This window comes from Polypterus senegalus, chromosome 15, assembly GCF_016835505.1.
Source record: "Polypterus senegalus isolate Bchr_013 chromosome 15, ASM1683550v1, whole genome shotgun sequence".
NCBI lineage: Eukaryota > Metazoa > Chordata > Cladistia > Polypteriformes > Polypteridae > Polypterus > Polypterus senegalus.
The window spans coordinates 52,078,731-52,103,969 of NC_053168.1; the positions used below are offsets into that span (position 1 = coordinate 52,078,731).

The 25,239-nt window shown below is 39.5% G+C and overlaps 1 protein-coding gene across 1 annotated transcript in view; it reads left to right on the forward strand.

Annotated features, from left to right (window-relative positions):
• Positions 1-25,239, forward strand: part of igf2bp3 (insulin-like growth factor 2 mRNA binding protein 3) — an 83,213-nt gene that overhangs the window by 5,182 nt on the left and 52,792 nt on the right. Inside the window, exon 3 of the mRNA XM_039736484.1 lies at positions 24,919-24,967. Coding sequence (XP_039592418.1) covers positions 24,919-24,967 — 49 coding nt within the window. The remainder of the gene's footprint in view (positions 1-24,918; positions 24,968-25,239) is intronic.

Genomic DNA, 25,239 nt, shown 5'->3' on the forward strand with positions numbered 1-25,239 from the left:
ATTACTTGTGTGCCGCTTTTAAAACGAAAGTAAGCCAATATATACAATAAACAAATTGCAGAGTAGATGAAACAGAATTAAAAATAACTGTTCGCATATCTGACCGTATGTTTCTTTGCTGAGCATTCCACTGTATTTATGCAGCCCTTGTTTGGCATTTCAGCCTGAATATGTAATATAAATCTTGCGTATGTTGTACATCTCATCTGTAAATCAACATTACATCTCACTCTATGGTTTTGCAGAGGTGTGACTTAAGTGTTTAAGCGTGATGGGTGAAAGCTTTGCAATACTAAAGGAGAGGTGTTTAAATTTCCCTGCTGCCCTTGACTAATACTTTATCACAAGAACAAAGCACCACATGATGATCAAGAAAATTTTAAAATAAAATAATTCTCGTTTTCATCTAACCGAATATTACTTAGCCATAGATTGGGATGATGGGTGTCTGCAGATTCTTCCATGCTGAGGTAATTCACAGATAGCATTTGTGAAAATTCAGTTGGTTAAACTTTAATGATCATTTTGCTTTTGACTTGTGCAAGGCCATAATTTTTTTTTTTTATAAATGAACTGCTGCATATAGGCAAAGAGCTTTGAAATTTAAATTCTTAAGAACCTTTTGCAGTTTATGGTACATCTTGTGAGTAGCGGTTGTCATGTGTCCATTCATTACGAATTAAATTGTTGGTCAGAGCTTTACTGTAATTTTAGAAATGGAATTAGACACTTAATGTTGTTCTCGGTGTTGCTCTTTTATAGACTAGTGGTTCTTGACTTGTGGATTTGTTTTTGTCAAGTGAATGACCTAAGCATTTCTTGTCTGAGCACACTGAAAAATGTTGTTAGTATTTTGTTCCCCTTTTTTTTTTTTTTTTTTTTTTTTTTTTTTTTTTGTAAAGCACCCACACTCTTGTACTATAGTAGAGTGGCTGATTAGATGCCCAGGGTTTAAAAGAAAAAGTCTTTAAAGTGAGAACTGGGGTATTTCCAGTTCTATACCATCAGTAATAGGCACGAGCAGGTGGACTTCTGGCTTGCCAAGAATCCTCTGCGACCAGTCACAATTCTGGGGGCAGATATGGGAATGGTGCAGACCTAGAAGTACCTGGAAATTCATGAATAAACTGGACTGGTCTGACAACACTTCAGTGCTGTATGAGAAGTGCCAGAGCAAACTACTTCCTAAGGAGACTCGTCGACAAACCTATCGGGAATGCCCATTCCATCACAAGTGAATCCTGGACAATGGAAGCTGTTGTGGAGAAGAGCATGGTGGCAAAATTGAATGCCATCATGGAAAAATCCCCTGTACATGGCACTGAAGCACATTTAGCCACTGGCTCATTCCAACTCTGTGCTAAGAAGCTCCACTAAGGGTCTTTTTCTGTCTACTGTTTTGTACGATTCAATTGTGCTGGCAATATCCTCTTGCATTTTACATGGCCCTCGCTATACAGGCTGGTTGGCTAAATTTAAAATACTGTAAACTGCAAACATTTTAATTTTCAAAAAAAAAAAAAAAAGGTGCTGAGAATCTGAATAGCTGCCAGATTTGTAATAGGCTTCAAATAAAAGTGCATGTATATACACAGCCTGTAGTATGATTAGCGTGGGTTTTTTTTTGTTGCTTTTAAATTGTTTAGCTGGTCATGTGTATGAAAGGTCATATGTTGACCAAAAGATATTAAGCACCATTACATCCAGTTTTTCACCATTTTAAAAAAAAAACCTTCATGGAACCAGTGTGCAAAAGCCTGGAGTGACAAAGGCTTGGCTCTGCCTCGGCATGGACTGCACAAGTAGTGCTCCTACTGATGTGTGTCCAGTTAGACCTTGTGGATTTCAGTGTGGACATGGCAGTGTGTGCCATGTCTGAAGCCAGGGGAAGAATATACTGGAGCTCTCCGTGCTTCCTTACCCTGTATGTGTGTTTAGGATACAGTGGGGGAGAACAAGCAGGCTGTCTAATAGGTGGTGGAAGGGCTATCAGAGTGTACTTGGAGGAAGTGACCCCTCTACAGGCAGGTGAATCTGGAGGCTTGTTTGGTGTGCTGTGCAAGCTTAGCTTTATTTGAAGAAACGGAGGTCACCTGTTGTAGTGGAAGACTTGTCTAAGGTATAAAAGATAAGTGAGTAAACTAGAGAACTGGGAAGGCATCGAAGTGAAAGTGTAGAGGCCCCAGGGAAGAAGAGTGAAGTGTGTATGTGTATAAAAGAACGCCTCAATGACTGGTATTTTTCATGCTTTGTCTCATACTTTCTCTGAAGATGCATAATGCAAACTAAAGATACAAGTGTAAGGTTTGCTCCTAGCCCCCTTCAAGAATTTTTTTGATTTTGCTACCATATTGCCCAGTCCTACATGATGGCTAGCTTTTCTCCTTGTGTTTAAAACTAAAAAAAATATATAAGGCAGTTTTTCCATTATTCAAATGTTTTCTATGGCTATGTTTGTGTTGGGGAGGGAATTTATTCACCTTACCAAATCCTCTTCTGGAAGAGTTGAAACTTGATAGATTTTCATCAATAGTGTAGAGCAGTGGTCCCCAACCATTTTGTCACCAAGGACCACTTTTATAGAAGCAAATTTTTTTCAGGGACCTGGGGGGGGTCATTCGGGGCAGGTTCGTAGGGCCTTTTTTATACAGAATATACATTACATTTTTATTAAGTTATACTATCCTAATAGAAATTGTACAACTTGCCAGAATGCAGAATCGTTGGGAGCCCTGAGCTTGTTTTCTTGGAACCAGACGATCCTATCTGGGGACGATGGAAGATGGTGACATGTGAAGTGTGTTGCTTATGTTCAGCCTACTCCGTAATCTTGTTTTGGTTGCCGTCACTGTAGGAAACGCTGCCTCACAAAGAGAGGATGTTGGAAATGAAAGCGGACTTTTCAATGCTTTTGTGGTAACCAAGATACTGTATTCCGCCTTGACTTTAATCCAAAATGTATGGAAATTAAGTTCTCAAACGTACTTTTAAGGCCACCATTTGCAACCTCAGTTGATCCTCTTAGCACTGATTAAAGTTGATTCACCTGGCTTATTCACAAATGGGTCACAGATCCATTCTTTCCCATTTCGGGGGTCTCTTGTGGTTGGGAATAATGCTCAAACTCTATTGAAAGCTGAGATAGGTGATAATACACCAGCTGGGAGAAAGGAGGCCCTGGCTTGGTGTCCAACAACCTCTAACGTTTAAAACATATCAAATTCCAATGTTTACTCGTTGGCCCCATAAATCAAGTTTGGCTTTGAATGCAGCCACTATCTGCCAACTTGAACGGGTATCTTCTGCCTCTGTCCCATGTGCTGCTGCTCCACTGCTGCCTCAGTTTTTTCGTCCTCCGGCTCCTCCAGCCTGGCTGGGTACTGGGTCTGCAGAGTTGGTAAAGGTGGGGTGCCAAATTATGCCTGTAGTACAAATACAGGTAAAATTCCATTACAATGAACTGCCAGGGACCTAAAAAATTTAATGATTTTGTTTCTATATTTAATGTGTGTCCTGGTGTTTGCAATCATTTAAATAGCTTTTTTTCATGTTAATTTTAATCTTGTCCTGTCTAAGTTATGCTGATAATTTCTCCGCATTTCCTTGTGATAATACACTTTCAGGGTGTGAATGATGCTGAAGCCCTGCTGTGCAATTGGGTGGGAGGAATTCAACGCAAACATTATCTAAATGTCGACGCATGTTGTGGAGAGCACATATCAATTGGAAGCCGAATCCTTCTTCACTGCATCTCCGTAACGTAGCGAAACCAGAACAGCACAGTTATTGTAGTGGGATCTGCCTCTCTTCCATACAGACACGGTTGTGACGAAGTTACTGGCCAAGTAATCCTGTTTCCTGCATGTGCAATGTTCCTTGCATCACCCATCGAGATCTTTTCTGTTTGCTTTGGTGAACAGCCGCAGCAGAGCGTCTTCCACAGACAAGGTTATTGCACTTTGGGACACTCTTCGGTGTGCTCAGTTTGGGGGAGGTCCCAAGAGTTTAGAAACCTCACATTTTCTTGAATGAGGGCCGCATTAATGGGAATGTTTCTTGAACTAGTATCGCTGAACAGCATAAAAATGGCTTTTTCGGCATCTTCAAATGCAGCAGTTTGCATACATTTGCAACCCGAGATTTTTCTTTTTTGCATATAACAGACATGCATTACATTGTCATTCCAACAGATTGCACATCAACACTGTTATCGTTTTTTTCGTGTCTGTTGTTTCTATAGGAGGGTGACCAATGAGAAATGTTTTTTACAATGTTTCTGTTTGGGCATTATTGTGCACAACTGAGCTGCGACAACAGAACTATGTGAATGATTCATTAAGACATTTCAAGGTCACTTTGTTGTAATGAAAGTATCTGCTGAATTTACTTCATAAGATTTCTATAGACTCGTGTCATATGGGGAAACTGTTGGGTCCATGAAAATACTTTGTTGTAATACTCTCACAGCTCAGTTTCTCTCCTTTCTCTGCACCACTGTAAATCCCCACCTGCCTACCATTCTGAAAAGTGCCCTCCGTGAAGGGTTTGGGGTGCAACTTTTTTTTTTTGTTGTTGAAGGGCTAAGTGAAGTCCTTTGGCTAAAGTAAATCTTTCAACAGAGCAACTTCATATTTTTCATAATTGTAAAAGGTCTGTAGTGTTAAACTTTCATTTAAACATCCTTGTGAATACTTTTTCTCCATTGCCTCATTTTCATGAATGGATCATATACTGTAGGTGGGCCTGTTTGAAAAGTGGCTAAACAGATGCCGATTTGACAGTTCTTTTACAATAGCATGAGATTGATTGATTGTATTGTTACGGAAGGTTTAGTGGCCTAAAGCATGCTCCTTCACTTCAGGTGCAGTTGTCCCCCAAACTTGTATTGTAAATGGTTTTAATTTTGTTATAACCCAAAGGATGGTACAGTGGAATGAGTAGTAGATTTCACATTTCTTTATGCCTAAGCTTTTTTGAATAGTAGGACTTGCTAGTCATATCAAAGTTTTGGGAACCCCTGTTAATTCTTTAGATTTTTCATTGGCTGAGCTTTCAAAGTAGCAACTTCCTTTTAATATGACATGCCTTATGGAAACAGTAGTATTTTGGCAGTGACATTCTGTTTATTGGATTAACAGAAAATATGCAATATGCATCATAACAATTAGACTGGTTCATAAATTTGAGCACCCCAACAGATTACATCAATACTATATAACCACCTCTAGACGCCCCCTATAGCCTTTGAGTGTCTGGATTCTGGATGGAGGTATTTTTCACCATTCTTCCATACAAAATCTCTCCACTTCAGTTAAATTTGATGGCTGTCGAGCATGGACCGCCTGCTTGAATATCATCAAATCTATGGGGTGATTTGAAGTCAGGGGATTGTGACAGCCATTCCAGAACATTGTACGTCTACCTCTGCATGAATGCCTTTGTAGATTTTGAACTGTTTTGGGTCACTATCTTGTTGGAATATCCAACCCCTGCATAACTTTGACTGATGCTTGAACATTATCCTGAATTATTTTGATATTGGGTTGAATTCATCTGACCCTCGACTTTAAAAAGGGCCCCAGTCCCTGAACTAGCCCCACAGCATGATGGAACCTCCACCAAATTTGACAGTAGGTAGCAGGTGTTTTTCTTGGAATGCATTGTTCCTCCGCCATGTGAAGCACATTATGACAAAATAACTCATTTGTGTCTTATCAGTCCAAAGCACTTATTTCCAAAATGAACCTGGCTTGTCTAAATGAGCATTTGCATACAAGTGACTGTTTGTGGCATGAGTGCAGAAAGGGCTTCTTTCTCATTACCCTGCCATACAGATGTTCTTTGTGCAAATTGCACTTAATTGTAGAACGATTTACAGATGCACCATCTGCAGCAAGATGTTCTTGCAGGTCTTTGTAGGTGATCTGTGGGTTGTTTGTAACCATTCTCACAATCCTGCGCATATGCCACTACTGTGTGGTGTGGTTTTTTTTTTTTTTTCTTGGCCTCCCAGACCAGAGTTTAACCACAACTGTTCCTGTGGCCTTCCATTTCCTGATTACATTCCTTACAGTTGAAACTGACCATTTTAAACATCTGAGAGCTTTTTGTAGCCTTCTGCTAAACCATGATACTAAACAATCTTTTTCAGATCTTGAGTTGCTTTGAGGATCCCATGCTGTTGCTCTTCAGAGGAGAGTCAAAGGGAAGCACCACTTGCCATTTAACCATTTTTAAATACCTTCTCATGATTGGACACACGTCTATGAAGTGTAAAAGGCTTAACGAGCTAATCCATCCAATTTAGTGTTGCAAGTAATCCATATTGAGCAGTTGCATGCATTCAAATCAGCAAAATTTACAAGGGTACCCAAATTTTTGTACAGCCAGTTTTTCATATTTAATTTCATACAACTAAATACTGCTTCACTAAAAATCGTTGTTTGGAAAACACCCCAGTGCTCGGATGTTCCTAGGAAATGAAAGACATACCCACCTCCTTTTTTTTTTTTTTTTTTTCCAAAAAAAAGTAAATTTATGCAGGCTGAGAGGGGTTCCCAAACTTTTTTCATATGACTGTATAAGAGTGACTTTAGTGTGTTACTGGTATAATGATCTAGACCTTTTAACTTGAGAAGCCACTCAAACTACTATAATTACAAAACAGGCTTTTACCTAAATTACCACTGTTTACCACATTGCTTGGTAATTCTTTCCTTATTTCTGATTTTTCTCTCTGGGTGGGAGGAAAAACGTTTAATGTTGCTTAAATTTACCTTTAGTTTCCAAAGGAGTGTCCATGTTGTTGAATTTGTGTATATATAAAATAGTTTTTGAATGAGTGTTCTTTCTAATGGTCTACTCTCTAGGGACGTCACAATAGTAGACTTTTTGCCTTTGATACCAGTGAAATTCCATGAAACTCCATACCTATTTGATACCATGGCAAAAATAGAAAGCCCTTTCAATGGCTTATTAAAGTAAATATTCAAGTGGATAATGTACCTTTTCTTTAATTTTTATATTCTAATAGTAACCACAAGTTGTAAAATATGTATCAATTGCTCACCTGTTTAAATTAGTGGTGGGAATACTAAAAAGCAACTTGCAATGCAAGACATAATTTTAATGTGTGATATTCTCCTATTCTTTCATCAGAGTTTGAGTCTTAGCATGGACAACATGACTTCTTCCTTGTAAACTTAAGAATTATTTTCAGACCTAAAAAAAAAAAATGAAAGCAATACAAAAATTCAAATATTACACTTGTATTCCAAAATTTAAGATATTTTCATTAAAGCCAAGTCTAAAGTTACATGCTTAAAATCTAGATTGTCAGTTGTAATAGCAAATGTTAGGTTTCTGAGATTTGTTTGAATCATTAGCTGGTAAAAACTAAAGGATAAACCTGTCAAATTGATTACAATTTCAAATTTCACACACACCTGGGGCCTTGTGTTTTAAAATGTGCATACGCACAAAAATGTTGCGTACTTCAGTTTCCACGCTCCGATCGCGATGTATAAAACCTAAACTTGTCGTAAAGCCACTCACATTTTCACGGTAGCTCAAACCCTGGCTACTCAAGTTCTCCACTCGGTTTTACAAACTGCTGGTACCAAGCTTCAAAGCAGTGCTTTTGTTCCAGTGTGGTTTCCCTTTGTTAGATCCACATCACTGACGTGGCTTTATCATATACCTTAAACTAAAATATGTTAATTTCAGGTATATGATAATTACTCTAACAATAGAATGGTCCACGGAATAGCCAAACCTATTTAAAATACTATAGCTGCTTTAGTGTTACACTCACTGGACCTTTCATCTGCTCCCATTAGGGGTTGCCACAGCAGATCATCTTTTTCCATAGTACTCTCGCGGCACCACTCGGAGTATTTATATCCCTATATCGGAGTGTGGAATCACAGCTCTACGCCGGCTGATTGGAAATTATCAGTATACAGCATCTAGCACACGCTGCCTATTTGAACTGCTCTCATGCAACAAACACTTCAGAGCCTTTGCTGTACTGACCTTGCAGCTTAGAAATCATTTCACCCTAAGCTATAAACGCAATCGGTCCAAGTGCTCTTTGTAGAACTGTTTGTATTTATTAGTACAATTGCAATATACAATTTTTTCTCTTTTGTATAGCAGCTTTAACAGGTCCTGTCTCTTGACAGCCCCCCTGGCTCTAAGAAGACAAGGAAAAACTACCCCCAAGGCCCTTGTAGTGATAAAAATGGAAGAAACTCTGGGAAAGACAATTCAGAGACCCCTTTCCAGGTAGGCTGGCGTGCAGTGGGTGTCAAGAAGGGGGTCAATACAATACACAGAACAAATCCTCAATACAGTATAAAAATTATGGATGTATGGAGCAGAATTTAGCAGTAGATATCGCATAATATGATTTGGATTTGTTTAGAGTTCAGGGGTGTAGAACTCGCACTATAACATGGTATAAGCACAAATGCAGGAATGTGCGTATGCACAGAAAAATCCAGATGCAGGAATCGGTGCATACTAAAACTTCCACATACTTTTCACGCTGATCGGGATTTATGTAATGGAAGAAACGCACGTGCCTGCTGTCCCGCCCAAACTCCTCCAAGAATTATGCCTCTTTGAATATGCAAATCAATATAAATAGCCCTTCAGCTCAGCCTTCTGTGAAAAGGCAATGGCAGAACGAGGAAACAGTGGTATAAACAAGGGAAGTTGATCAAGTGACATAGCGTGTCAAAATTCGGAAGCTCAAGTTCACAGTCGCATGGTGCCCAAAAATAAAGTTGTCATGTCAGTTGCCGTGAAAAGGCAAGTCGTAGCCCACCGTCTGAGTGTGATGAAAGCTTATAAGGGTACAGAGAAAAACGAGGCACATGGTGGGGAGGCTACACGAAATGTTAATCAATTTCCACTTTAATCACTTTTGTCATTAAAGTAGGACATCAAACTTCATCTTAATCGTTTAAGTTACTAGTTTCTCAAATCCCATCGTAATTAAAGTAGCACGTTGGATCAAATACAAAACAAAGCATTTATGCTCTGTGTGTGAATCACTACGTGCTTCCATGCATTGTCTTCCTTTGACAGGACATAGAATCCATTAATTTGTATTATTACAGCTGTCTGAATAATGAAAATACTGACATGTATACCGCATATCTTCCAATAGTAGCCCTGGTGTGTGGTCAAAAAATTATTCAGACGGTCCAGCATTTAAGAGACTGGCGGTTGTTGGAGACCAGCTATTTGCCTCGCAGACGGAATGGTGATGGGTAAACGGGGTTCATTTGGCAGTAAAATACGGTATGGTACCGTATTTACGGTCACAAAATGTAGGTAACACCGGATGAACATTTCAGGATTTAATGAAATTATCAGTACAGCAGTATACGGTACTACCGTAAGCATGAAAAACAGGTACAGTAGACAACTTTCTTGCCAATGATGCCACCAGTCCAAATTTCACATGAAAGTGCTCATCCGCCCGACAAGTCCCCTGCGGAACATAAGGAAATGCAATAAGCTCCAAACTCGTGCATATACGTACTGTATACATTACGACATGAGACTGGATAAGATGCAATAAAGTACAGTACTTACCATCTACTCATCGTCTGAATAGGTAATGATTGCTTCGTTATTTGCGAGTTCTTCATCTTCCTCTTGTAATGGCAATGCAGGTACTCCCATTGCTTGTTGTCGTGCAGTAATCAGTTTTGCACTCCCAGCATGGCATGGCTGGCCCTCCTTAAAGCAGTGGATAAGATGGTCCTCAGATCCATCACATGCATTGATGATTCCACAATCCTTGAAGGATTTTCTTTCTGGGGTGATTTCTTGCCAAGCTGATATTACCCACGTTACTAACAAACGTAGTGCCGGCGCTTTCAAATTTCCACCAGCTGTAAACCCCTTCCCCTGCCATCCAATTATACAACTCTCGAAGCTTGTCTTTGGGGGGCTTGTTCCAAAGAACATCGGCAGGCTGGACGTACTTGGTGCAACCACCAGGGATAACTGCTGTTTGACATTTTATATTTCTTCAGCTCTTGTTTTGTTTCCTCACTGATGTGACAGCGGTAAGCGTCCCAGACAAGAAGTCTTTCGGAAACAGAAAACACCGCAAACTTTCTGCAACCACATTAATTCCTGATTCATCCATCCGTTTGTTGAGGTCGCTACCACAGCTTCTTGGACATCCTGTAGTCTTGCCACTTCTCGCTTTGCACCCCGAAATACAATAAACGGCTTCAATTTTGTGCCGTCTGCTTTTGTGGCCAATGTGACAGTGAAATGAGATTTCTCATTACCAGTTTTTAATGTAACACTCCTATTGCCAGTTGGTTCGACTGTTGTAACCCCAGGCATGTCGAACCAAGCAGATGTCTCGTCCATTCCAATGATTTCGCCGTCCTTAACTCCATCTGCAGTTAGCTGATTGGCAACCCACATCACAAAAGAGACAAGCTTGTCAACTTGTTCTGGATCCTTCTGCGCCAGCGATGTCTTCCGACGGGGCGATTTAAATGATAGCGTTTCATAAATTTGTCAAGCCAGCCAGCACTGGCTACAAACGTTTCTTTTCCTTTTGAAGCATCATCAATCTCTGTATCAAAAATCCTCTTTGCTTTCGTGCGGACCATTTTCCTGGAGACACGCGCGCCTTTCAGTCTTTGTTCAATAATCCATGTTCACACCAGTTCATCTAATTCTTCGCTCACTTTTAGTTCCTCCACACGATCGTTTACTTCCGGCACCTTTTTCTTCTGCCGTTTTCTCTATCGGTCATCTGCTTGCGCCTTTCTCAAATACATTTTGGATCCACCCCAAAATGTCGTGCAGCTTCTTCGCCTGAATGTTCTTTTGCATATGTTACCGCGTGGAGTCTGAATGCTAAATCAAATGACCGTTTCCTTCCCATCGCTCACACTACAAACACGGGCCACAAGAACACAGTGACACGAACAGACACCCGCACAACCCTTCCGAAGGCAAAAGTGTCCGTGGAGGTAAAGGTTAACAGGTCACCGAGGAAGAGGGTGCAGAGTTTTTCACGTGATCATGTACTGACTGCCCACCCACAATACAGCCCCTTCCTCCCTGGTCAAAGGAGAGGATTAACATGTCGAAGATGGCATTTTCATGTTCTTCCCACCACCTCTGCCCTCCCTGTGGAGTTATGATTGACGTGGAGACGAAAGGGCAAAATGTACACATTTCTTTTTGACTTTCTCCCTTCCTCGATAGAATCTGACGACAAAACATTTTTGACACGAAAAGGTACTTACCATATGATTCACTGCAGGAGGACGGTAGCCCAGGTGGTACGAAAAGAGGATTGGCGTACGAAAAAGGTGGTCGGCCATTGGAGATCGGCGTTTACTACAGACTGGCGCTTAACACTAGAATTACCAGAGCCTACGAAAAAACTCGTAATTCCGTCCCACCTTAAATTGCTTTTTAAATCCCTTCACACCTCTCCGCCAGCGTCCTTTGTCTTCTAAATGTGCTGATAAAGAGAAGCTAGGAGCAGCCGGCTATTCCATCCCCCCACCAATTTAGAACGTGCACGAGCTTTTCTCAGCTCATGCCTTGATTGGGTATCTGGGAGTGAAGTGGAGTTTTAGAGTGGAAATAATAGATTATTTGGAACACACGCATTTCATGTCTGTTCCGTTTCTACAGTAATCTGTGTCAACACATTGTTAAAACAGAAACGTTTTTTATATTCTAGTAGTAGATGACAAAATGTAGGCATAAACTATATAATGTATGAAGCCTGAAGTCCAAATAGCAAAGAAACATTTTCATAAGGTTCAAATATAACAAAACAATTGCGCTTTTATTCAAAAATATAACTGCAAAAACAAAGCCGCCTTAACATGCGACATTGACAGCAGGTTGTTAACTTCCTCCGTGGTGTAATCGAATCAGTTCTCGCCTTGGAATCAAAAGGTCGCGAGTTCGATTCTGCACTACTCCGTTTTGAGAGGTAAACTGCTCTTAGTCTTACTATTTTAGAATAAAAGCATACATTTGATTTCAGTCTGCAACAGCCGGTGCAATTTATGATCCTTGTGAAGGTTAGCTTTTTTTTTTTTTTTTTTAATTTGCGTTCAGAATCAATCCATACAACCCCATCTGACACGACTGTTTTCACTAAAGACGTGCTATAGCTCTGCAGTGTACCACGATGCATACTAACGCCCCATACCGCCAACCGGGTTCTGAGACACAAACGCTGGCGAAGCTGCCTCCTTCGTATCTCACCGTCACTTGATTTTCGTTTTATTGAGTGTTCCTGCCAGTCCCCGCATGTTGCTGTATGCTGTTTCTTTTGTACTCCAGGACATGCAGAGGAGAGAATGGTAAAGAGCAGTAACTTCGGCGCTATATGCAATAATCGGACACTCCCCATCTGCCCGTGTCGTTCAAACACAGGAACATATGTTGGTGTTAAAGTATATCAAAAGTGCACTTTTATTCAAGTGCACTTTTTCCATCGCCTTTTCCTGTAAGAAGCAATGTACACACTTCTCTCTATGCTATGGTTTCTATTACACACCTGAAAGAGACAATACATGTGAAAATATCATTGCACTAATCCAATATTTGAAAACGAACAGCGTCAGATCGGGTGTGAATTTATGCAGGAACGAAATTCTTTGATGCGGGACCTTCACCCAGGGAAGAAAGTACAGTGTCCGGTGCTCATTCAGTGTAATAGAAACCATAGCACAGAGAGGTGTGTGCACTGCAACAAGTACACGTGTCATAAATGTAGGAAGGACGGTCCTTGGGTGTGTGGGAACTGTTAATATTTGAATGTGGCGATTTTTATATAGCACGGAATGAAAATCTGCACTACTTAGCATGGCACCATGCAAGCTGTCGTATCAATCGCCTACTGTAACTTGCTTTCTTTGTTCTTCGGTTATACAGGTAGTCTTGAATAAAAGTGTACTTGTTTTGTTTGTGAAATAAAGTGTCTGCATGCACTTTTCGTGGCATTACACGTGTATTTTTTGAGCATGCCCATTTGAGCAGTATAAGAAATATTGAAAAGTATAACAACGGGCAGATGGGGAGTGTCTGATTGCATATAGCGCCGAAGTTACTGCTCTTTACCATTCTCTCCTCTGCATGTCCTGGAGTACAAAAGAAACAGCATACAGCAACATGCGGGGACTGGCAGGAACACTCAAAACTGAATAAAAAGAAAATCAAGTGACGGTGAGATACGAAGGAGGCAGCTTCGCCAACGTTTGTGTGTCAGAACCCGGCTCTGGGGGTGCGTTAGTATGCATCGTGGTACACTGCAGAGCTATAGCGCATCTTTATGTGAAAACAGCCCTGTCGGATGGGGTTGTATGGATTGATCCTGAACGCGACTGAGAGAATGAAAAGTGAATTAAAAAAAAAAAAGCTAACCTTTACAAGGATCATAAATTGCACCGGCTGTTGCAGACGGAAATCAAATGTATGCTTTTATTCTAAAATAGTAAGACTAAGAGCAGTTTATTTCTCAAAACGGAGTGGTGCAGGATCGAACTCGCGACCTTTTGATTCCAAGGCAAGAACTGATTCTATTGAACCACGGAGGCAATTACAATAAACTGCTGTCAATGTCGCATGTTAAGGCGGCTTTTTGTTTCTGCAGTTATATTTTTGAATAAAAGCGCAATTGTGTTTATATTTGAACCTTTTATGAAAATGTTTCTTTGCTATTTGGACTTCAGGCTTCATACTTTATATAGTTTATGCCTACATTTTGTCATCTACTACTAGAATATAAAAAAACATTTGTTTTAACAATGTGTTGACACAGATTACTGTAGAAATGGAACAGACATGAAATGCGTGTGTTCCAAATAACGATCTGTTATTTCCACTCAAACTCCACTTCACTCCCAGATACCCAATCTAGGCATGAGCTGAGAGAAGGTCGTGCACGTTCTAGTTGGTGGGGGGATGGAATAGCTGGCTGCTCCTAGCTTCTCTTTATCAGCACATTTAGAAGACAAAGGACACTGGCGGAGAGGTGTGAAGGGATTTAAAAAGCAATTTAAGGTGGGACGGAATTACGAGTTTTTTCGTAGGCTCTGGTAATTCTAGTGTTAAAGGAGACAGGCTACTATTGGAGAACGGCGTCTATTTGTTGCGACTTCTCTTCAAACCCGGCATTTATTGGAAACGGGCGTCAATAAGAAGCCGGCCACTATTAGAAGATATGGTACTTTTTATAATTTTGATAGGAGTTAAAACCTGTTGTTAAACATGGGAACACGGTGCCGCAGTGATTGTGTGCGACCTTCGATGAAATTTATTGCAGCAATACTGTCTCAAACGTACTAACCTCCAGTTCCTGTCCTTACTTTTTTCTCCAAATATCCAATCGCCTCACAATCAGCTCTGTAATAGACGTTAAGCCATCTGTAAGCTTAGAACGCCGATTCTTCAAAACTTTTATGGAACATTGAAATATCTTCGTAGTACATGTTTGTTCTATCCTTCATGCCAGTCCCAGTGAAGCATACCATGCGAGGCAGGAAAAATCAGTGAACAGGGCGCCAAAGCCTTGCTAGGGTAGCGACACCATGTCCTTTAACAATATAGATTATTTAAATGAAGTTAGTGTGGGGTTTTTGTTTTTTTTTTTCTGTATCATAAACATTTTGCTGCATTTCATCTTAATGATGTTATATGTAAATACACACTTTAAAGTGGTGCAGGTTGTGTAATATAACTATCGCAAGTTTATAGTGAGGTAATTGTACTTAAGTACAAACAGTTCCACAAGGAGCAGTTGATGGACTGATGGAGCTGAGAACTTGTGTAAGACAGGGTATGAGTTACCGTGGAAAATTTGCGTAGCTTTACACAGTTTTGGTTTTATACATCGCGATTTGAACGTGGAAACGTTCATACACAACATTTCTAGGCATACACACCAATTATACATGAGGCCCCTGGATACCTCCTCCATCAACCTGCCTCTCCCATTTGGCCATTCTACAGCTGAAATAGCGCTAATCTGAAGGAGGACCGGAGGAATTGGTGGTTTGGGGTTCCTTTCATCAGGAATGACTACCTTAGGCAGTCAAAAAACTTGGCAGGTGGGCCGTGGCACCAAGTGCCGCATTTGAGTACTGAGAAGTGAAACGAAATAGGTGAGGGTTGGTATCCAATTATAACTAATGTTACTTATGTTTTAGTGCTGATAACTAACAGATGCAGTCTGTACAGTTAATCAGCAGCTCTAGTCAGGATATGTTAAACTGAAGTAGTGAATCTTCAGCTGGGATTTAAAAGCTGAGACCGATGGGGCACCTCTTATAGTAGCAGGCAGACCATTCCACAGTTTAGGGGCCCTTTAACTAAAAGCTGAACCTCCCACTGTTTTAATTCTTGGAATCCTAAGCAGACCGGCATCTTGAGATCTTTAATGTGTGCTCTGGTTTGTAAGTCATAAGTTCAGATCAGTAAGCTGGACATCAGCCATTTAATGCTTTATATGTTAAAAGGAGGATTTTGAAAACTGCCCTAAACTTCACCGGGAGCCAGTGTAAGTATTTAAGAACAGGAGGAGTTTGTATTTTCTTGTTCTTGTAATTCTTGCAGCAGCATTTTGGATTAACTGCAGGCTGTGTAAAGAACAGTTTGAACATCCAGTGAACACCACATTGCAGTAGTCAATCCTACTAGAAAGAAATGCATGAATTAATTTCTCAGAATCCAGTTTATTTAGAAAGCGTCTATTTCCCAACATTTTTAAGATGGATGAATCCTTATTTGGACACCTTTGTAACTTTGTGCTTTAAATGACATGCTAGAGTCAGAACTCCTAGATTATGGGCTGATTCAGTAAAATTAATGGTGATTCCAACTGTGCTAAACAATGACAGAATATTGTTGTGATCAACATCATTCCCTCCAACAATGGACATCTGTTTTATCTGTGTTCAAAGAAAAGCAGTTCTCATCCATCCACTCCTTTAATTCACTAACGCAACTAATTAAAGACAACATCTGAGAAACTTCATTTGATCTAAATGAAAGGTGTAGCTGGGTGTCCTCTGCATAAGAGTGAAAATTAACATTGTTTGCTAATGAGATCCCAGTGGAAGCATGCAAGTTGAGAATAGTAAAGGTCCCAGTACTGAGCCCTGCGGACACCATATCTCACATCTGTGTATAATGGAGTACTGTCAGCACATTTCTGTACATATTGGAATCGATTTGATAAATAAGAACTAAACCAAGCGAGCACCGTGCCTGGAAGCCCAACATTTTCTAGCCTGTGCAGTAAAATAGAATGGTCAATGCTGTACTTAAGTCTAACAACATAATTACAGTGGAGTTTCCTTCATCGGAGGATATCAATGTCGTTTACAACTCGCATTAGTGCTGTTTCTGTACTATGACCAGTGCAGAAACCTGACTGGAATTTCTCAAATTGTAATGCATAAGGTGTGACTGAAGCTGATTGGCGACTACTTTTTTTCTAGTATTTTAGAGAGGGTAAATTTTGAAATAGGCCTATAATTTAGTATGTGTGGGTCTAGGTCTGACTTTAATGGTTTAATGACTGACACTTTTAGTGCATCAGGTACTATGCCATGCAATAATGAACTACTCAATGTTTAGAATAGGTGCTGCAAGAACATCCATTTAACTTTTTACTAGTTTTGTTGGCACTGGATCTAGGGAACAAGTAGTGGGCTTAATCTTAGAAATTAAAGTTAAGACTTCCTCCTCGGTTACAGAATTAAAATTACTATAGTGCTGAATAGTGGGGCGTGTGTGTGTGCGCACGCGCTTGCCCGGGGTTTGTTTCCTGCCTTGCACCCTGTGTTGGCTGGGATTGGCTCCAGCAGACCCCTATGACCCTATAGTTGGGATATAGCAGGTTGGATAATGAATGGATGAATGCCATGTGAGACAGGGTCTGTTAAGCTTGTATTTGGTTTGTACTGTGATGCTGAAATTTGGGATCTTGTGGTTTTTTATGTTCATAAACTCTGTACTGCTGTACCTGTTTTGCACTGTAGATATGAATTTCCATTTGTTAATTTAGCCACTGTTCTAAACAGTACCCAAGGATTTTTATTATTGCTATCTATTGTATAATATTCTGAGTGAGCTTTAAAGAGTGTGTGTATAAAAAAATTAACACTCTGTCCATGCAATTTGAAAGACATGTAGCTGCTTTGTTCTCCATCTGTGGTCCAGTTTGACAGTAACAAACTCTCCCTGGTTTAATGAAAACACTTGTGCTATGTGCTTTGATCACTTTTGTTTTAAGGGGATCCAGTGTATCCAGAGCATCTCAAGGTCACATTGTGATGTTGGCTGATCTAAATTGTTTTCCACAACTGCAGTCGACTTACTCAAAGTATCTATAAATCTGAAACAATTACAATCTAGATGTCGCACTGTCTGTTTTAATCTGAGTGCTTTGGCAAGGGCAGGACTAAATCAACTAAGTAGTGATTGGAAATAACTTAATTTAATGGAGTAATTTTGAATTTCAGCTTTGTAAGTTAAATCTAATATGTGGTTATGATTGAGTTGGACCTTTGTTAATTCAGTAGGATTTTGACAGAATGTCAAAGTAAAACACATATGCTTAACACTAGAATTACCAGAGCATGCGAAAAAACTCTATCCGTCCCGCCTTAAAACACTTCTCGCCTCTCAGTCAGCATCGTTTCTCCTTTTAAATGTGTTGATAAGCAGCAAATAGCAAGCAGTCTATCACATCCACCCCACCGTTTTCTCAGCTCAAGTCTGTTTGCCTGCGTGTCAGTTGCTTGGAGTTGTATAGAGTGAGAAGTCAAGCAAAATGACACCTTTTTTTATAAATGCTATATACTGTAGTTTGGAACATAATTGACGTAATGTAGACATGAAGTGTATAATGTGAAGCCTGAATTCCAAAGATCAAGTAAACCATTTCACAAAAGGTTCAAGGAAAAGACAACAACTTCTGTGGCGTAGCGGTAAGATTTGCTGACTTTTAATCGAGTACCCGGTTCAATCCCGACTCGCTCCTATATTTGCCATTTTCATTAGTGAGCGTACACACATACACTTGGTTTGCATCTGTGACACACGGTGTACATTTATAGGACTAAGTTACTGTCCTCACATCTCTCTAAATCACAATCGCGATACTAAGTCAAGGATAGTTGACAGACTGCTCAGCCAATCGGTGCGCAGCAGGTCTGTTGCGCCTTAGACCAGAGTTCGATTCCCCGCTTGGGGGTTTGTTGTTTCCACCATATAAAGTGTTATGCACAGTCAGATCCGCGTTTTCATGTGGGATGCTCCTTTTTTAAAATTTGACAATTGGAGCTGCAATTAACATGAACAAGTGTCTCTGTTATTTTTTTTAAGATCAATAAGACCTAGACAGAGCACTGCATAATAGAAGTCACTATAAACTGGAAAGGCACTGTATAATCAGCTAAGGGGATAGATAAATAGCTATAGCGTGTCTTTGTGATCCAAATAAATAACATTCCAGCTGATTTATTTACTTTATGTTCCTACAGCATGAAGTCACAAGTGAATTGCAGAGCTTCCTCTATTTGATCATCAAGGGGTATGCTCACAAATGTGTAATGTCACAAAAAATACCTGCTGACACTTTAGTACGTGAACAATAGTACAAGAATGCAGCTCTGTAAGCCGTGCTGTTTTTTTGGAAGGACGGGTGATTGTCAGGATGACGCCGGACTTCGTCCAGTATTCAAACGGTTCCATCTTTCTCCTTTACGCCTGGTGCAGCTGTTCAAGCCTCCAGACACACACACACACACACACACACCCCCAATCCTGAGGCTGTTTTCAAATAAAACCGCGCTATAACACAGGTGAACTCGGAATGGAGAAAACCAAAGCCCTCCCCACCAGGTGCAGCTGCTGCATTCTTGTATGTGAGTGGATGTTTCTTGCGGGAGGGCTTCTGTTTTTGCACTAATGCAATATTTGAAAACGAACGGCGTCCGATCGGGTTTGAATATACGCTGGCGTTGTTACAGAAGGCGTGAGCTTATTCAGTGCAGCAGTTTGAACACACAGTACATGCAATATCTGAAAACAAGCAGTGTCCGATCAGGTGTGAATGTATGCTGGCGTTGTTAGTTAGATCAGAAGCTTATTCAGTGCATTATATAGCTTATGCCTACATTTTGTCATTTACTAATAAAATGACATTTGTTTTACATATGTTTACACAGATTACTGTAGAAACTGAACACACATGAAATGTGTGCGTTCCAAATCTATTTCCACTCTAAAACTCCACTCCCAGATAATCAATCAATCAAGGCAAGAGCTAGGAGAAGCACATTCTAAGTCGGTGGGGGGATGGAATAGCTGGCTGCTTGCAGCTTGTCTTTATCGGCACATTTTAGAGGACAAAGGACGCTGGCAGTGAGGTGTGAACAGATTTAAGGTGGGCCAGATCTACACATTTTTTTTCGTAGGCTCTGGTAATTCTAGTGTTCGTGTCAGTTTCCACATCAATGTGTACATTAAAATCCCCTATCAGTACTACATGATCATTCATTCATGAAAAATGAATATGTCCCTGGTGGTCTGTAGACTAGCACTATAATTGTTAGAATCCGTTTTAATATTTAAAATGAATGCCTCAAAGGATGTAAAGTCGCCTAAATTTTTAGATGTGATTTGCATTTGGTTACAATGAATTATTCCAAGGCCGCCTCCTCGACCAGAATCTCTAGACTTATGACTTAAGGAACAAGTATCCATCTGGTGATGCCTTGGGTAGGGGAACAGTGTCAATTTACTAAGCCGGGTTTCTGTGAGAAGGCACAGATCAGATTTTGTACTTAATATACCGTAGATACTTGGGTATTAGTTGATCTCGCAGATAAGTCTTGTGTATTTTTAAGCCGAAAATTACAAAATTTATGACCCGCGTATAACTCGAGGGTAAAACTGTTTTTTTCATGGGCCGTTGTCTTAAGTACGGTCTTCTCACCAATATCTGCTACAGTTCGATTCTCCGGCATATCAAATGTCATTGGCGTTTTATCCATGTTACCAATGTTACTGAGATCAAAGTCGTGTCTTTGATTTGTAAATATATGAAAGAAACTGACCTTTTCTTGATCTTTTGGCAGCTTCTGCGTGATCTTTGTTCGCTGACGAAGGCACAGCCCATATCTGTTCATAAACTGCATACACCAGCCAGCCGATGCTTGAAATTCCAACAAAGGCTTATGTGGTGTTATGGGTCAACAGCTCTTAGCAAAGGCAGTTTTTATTTTTTTAAATTGCCACGCTCGCGACTTAATGAGCCACAGGACAATCTGCGGTGTGGGCGTTTCTCACCTAGTGCACAGGTGAGGAACTGCCCACATCCGTGATTGTTCCTGTGGCTAATGTGCTGCAGCTGCTATGTCCCCTCTGCATATAAAGAGAAGCACAAGTCAGTTAGAGAGGAAGGAAAAACTGAGTTAAAAAAAAAAAAAGTGCTGCTGGAGAAAGCAGGGGAGAGAGAGAGAGAGACCGGTGCGTTTGGGCGAGCGAACAAGCACTCGAAGGCAGCTGGTGGAAGCTTGGGTGCTAGGCCGGGTTTTTAAAGGATTGTTTAATTTAATTGTTTTATTTTTTTTTTTTTTTAAACCTCCACGTTTGCTTTATGGATTATTTAAGTTCTTTTGAATCACTGCAGTGTTTTACTTTGAACACTGATTTTTGATTGACTGGTTTAAATAAGCACTGTACACAGTGCCATTCCCCAGATTCTATGGAAAATTGTTGCCCCATGGATAAGTCAACCCCGTTTTGAATGAATTTTAAGGCATACATTTTTCGACTTGTACGCGAGTATCTACGGTAATATTTACCAAAACGGCTTTATTGCCAAGAGAGCGAATGTTCAATAAGCAGCAGTTAAAACTGCATGCTGCTTTCTGAAGTGGCAATATGTTTTTTGTTTTAATGTAAATTTCTATTAGATGCCCCTGGTGGAGGGTCTAATTATACATCTTATTTTTTGGTTATCAGGTCATTTTTAAGGTTTGCATCAAGACTAAATTTACTGGATGCCCCACAACAGGGATTATGGGTAACCGCTTGAGGATAATAAACAGATGAGAAACCGCCTGTATTTTAAGATCACATGACTCTGGCCTGGATGGTGCTCTAATCCGTCAACCAGGCAGTTTTGCTGCCATATTTTGGGATAATAAGTTCACCTTCAGTTAAGATGAAGACCATCTGTTTTGAAAAATTCAGGCCTTTCTCAAAAATCATCCCAATTGTTCACAAACGCTATGCTTTTATTTGCACAATAGGTTTCTTGCCAGCAGTAAAGGAAATGCAGTCTGCTATAAGTCATATCCCCCTCTATCTTGGTAACAGGCCAGATACAACTAAATTACCTCACTGTAAACTTGAAATAGTTATAATATTGCACAACGTGAACTACTTTATAAAGCGTATATTTACATATAATTTAAGATGAAATGTAGTGTCGCAGCGCTAGCAAGGAGCTGGTGCTCCGTTCAGATTGTTCCTGCCTCGTGCCGTATTCTTGAAGTGGGGTTGGCATGACACTGAAAGGATAGATGGATAGAATAAATAAACATGTACTACGAAGATATTTCAGTGTTCCTTAAGTTTTGAAGAATTGGCGTTCTTGGCTTAATGTCTATTACCCAAATTGCCACACATTCAGTTCTGTATTTGGAGAAAAAAGGGAAAGACAGGAATTGGGGGGGGGTTGGATTAGTACATTTGAAAGAATTGCAGCAGTACTATTTCGCTGAAGGTCTTGCATGGCACAGCAAGTATCTTGTGGGAGGTATGAACAATCATTGCCCCACAGTGTTCCCATATTTAATACATGCTTTTAATTCCTATCATCAAAATATATCAATTAGACCTGTAATATCATGAATGTAATGGATTCTGTGTCCTGTAAGAGGAAGAGAAAGCCCGTTTAAGAAGCACGTAGTGATTCACACATACTAAAAAAAACAATTAACGTGTTACTTCAGTTACGATGGGATTTGAGAAACTAGTAAATTAAACTATTTTAAGATGAAGTTTATGATCTACTTTAATGACAAAAACTATGTGATTAAAGTGGAAATTTCACAATTTAAAGTTGACATTGAGCGCTAGTGTTTATCTCTGTACCATAAGCTTTCATGTGACACTCAGATGGTGGGCTACGATACTCCTTTTCACGTCTACTTTGATATCTGAGTTTTATTTTGGGCACTGTATGACTGAACTTTGAGCATTTGAGTTTTTCCAACACTGTCACTCGATCAACTTCCTTTTGTTTATGCCACTGTTTAAACTAACAAATAGTACATTTTTCTTGCCTCCACTTGGTATTCGCTGAAATCAAATTTTTTTTTGTACCTCCCCAGCCCCCAGCCCCGGGTTTTACTATTGTGTGTTTTGTGGGACTTTTCACGGGGACCAGGAATTATGGAGCACAAGAATGTGGAAGTTGGCAAATGCAGATTTATGCATCTGGATTTTTTTTTTTGTGTGTACAAATGTTTCTGCTTTTGTCCGTACGTGATGTTTTAGTGTGAATTCTATGCACAGTGTTATGCATGAGGCCCCGCTGCTTAATTTTTTCAAATTTGTCCCAACAGCCTGTGGGCTGGTTTCAAAGCATTTTTATATGAATGATCAGACTTTTATTTTTTTTTTAGTCTGTGTACAAATACAGAATTTACTTGACTGGCATTACTGGTGATCAGTTAACTGTAACAGACTGCATTACATATTTTCCATTGTACAATTCAGATCTATGATGTATGTGCTTGCACTGTGGTTGTCAAGTTAGGACTTATACTAACATTAGTTTTCCTTCATAAACCAGCCAGTACAAGTTGTAGCTTTTGTATTCGGTATGTTTTTGTCCATATTTCTTAACTGCATGTGTCGGTGTTAATACAGTACATTTCATATTACTAGAGAGATGCTTCAAAGCATTGAAATACCGTTTAACACAATACTCATTTTGCATTGGCTCAATTTACACCAGTGTAGACCAGCCACATAGCTGCTTCATTTTTAATTTGCCTCAGTTTGTTACCACTGCTACTGTACAGTTTTCTCCTACAGTCCTATTTGTGTGGTGCTGATGCCACTTAGAAAATGACTACTCGGGTTGAACCTGTACATATTCCAATCGGTATGACTACAAAGCCTTGATTCTTTTATCAGGAGTGTACATGATATGAAATGCCAATTGTGACATTTACAATTTAAACAATTTTCAAATTTAACTGAAGTGCTTCCTTAGAATGCTCGGATCTTTTTCAGAGCAAGCATACTTTCATCCCCTCTTTAGAAAGAACAAGCATAAAGTAAATATTCATAGCAAAAGACTAATTCATCAAAAGCCAATGACACAAATGAAGAAACACAAATGTACTGTATAAGGCAGGTCAAACAGTTTGTTTCACATGTTAATCTGTATAAGAATCTAAATCCTATTGCAGCCTTGTACAATAACCTTTGAAATTAATATTTGGAGAAAAGTGTTCCCATATATTGTAAAACACAGTACTTCTCTTCACTAGAGTAAAGTTATTAAAGCAGTAATATAAATGATTCCATAGGGTTTTTAATATACACAAACTCAGACTTTATTTTTAAAAAAAGAAAAAAGTGGAACAACCTGTTCTGGTAAGAATGGGTTGGCAAAACTAAAAACTGCCACTGGGGGAGGGTGGTACTTCACATGCGCACATTACAAATTATTTGATCTCCAAGAACGATCTTCCCAATCTTGGGTCATTATTCACATTTGTATGCAGAAAATCTCTGGCATTTTTAGAATCTTTTGTGCTACCAGTTCAGGTTACCTCTGGTAACACATCTAAATATTTATTTGGGTGGAGACCCTAGTACATGATCTGCAGTAGTTTCATTATCAAGTGTCAGAACATTACAAATGTTAATCAGAACTGCTTTTACTTGAGTCAACAAATTTTTGTGTAATGTGTGAGATTGATTTTGGGGTCAGTTGTTGTGGTAAATAGGCTGTATAATGGGCTGTGAGGCTCTTAGTCTCTATACAGAGCATCTTAAAATCCTTTGTGCCAATGATTCTTTTGTGTTTTTGTTTAAAAAAATTAAATAAATGAAAAATCCCAATTCTATCATAAGACAGTGCATGATCCTCAAACTTCATGGGAACACCAACTCTCCAGTATCTTTATGTACATCTATGGGCATTTTTAAACTGGAAACTAACCAGATAGGTTAAAGTCATTAAGTATTTTAAGAAAGGCCCTTTATTTTAATCTAGCATGCAAATCCACTCGATTTAATAGTTAACCTGTTTATGGTGTGCACTACGTGTTCTTGGATGTTAACTACACCAACATGCAAATCTGGTTTAGTGCAGTAAAACTGTTTCTTGCAAGTATACATTGAATTGCATCTATGCTGCCCTATCTCTCAAAGGAAGTAGTACATGTTTGTGGGGAATAAGGTAATAAACTGCTTAATAGTTGCCATGTATACAGATCAATTAGTAGCAAATATATATTTGTGACAACCTAAGCCTGTACATTCTTATCTTGCCTTTTTGCAAATAACTTTAACAGTGTAGATGAAATGTGTATTTGGGTATGCTGTCTAATTTTCACTATGCTTAATTTTTTATTCTGGGGTTATTGAGCTTTCAAGGTAAGTGTTTATGGAATTGGTATAAATTTTATGAAATTCTAGACATGGTAACAGTGTTTTTGTTTGGCAGTCTTAAACCGTGTAACGTGTTAGCTAGTAATAGTTCTTTTAATGGGTGGGAAAGTTCATGATTTGTGTGTGTGAAAGAGAGGGATAGCACTGTCCTATGTACTACTTAACTTGCATTTTCCCACTCCTTCCCCACAGGAGTCGCAAAATTCAGATCCGAAACATTCCTCCACACCTGCAGTGGGAGGTAAGGGGCCTTAAAGTGTGTTTTTGGAGTTTTATTGTATGTGTGTGAGAATAAAAGTTAAAGGCTATGAAGCTTAGTCATAGTTCTAATGAGCAGCAGCTTTCTGACCAGCTTGCTTTTTCAAATTCCGAATGTGGTTGTAATGGAGACCCTGATGTTAGATATCAGTAAATGATAGGAATAACGATCAGCTCCATTTTATCTTACAATTTTTAATCTTGTTTTAAGCTACATTGTTGATTGAACACACTGGAATTGAAATATTTAGCTTT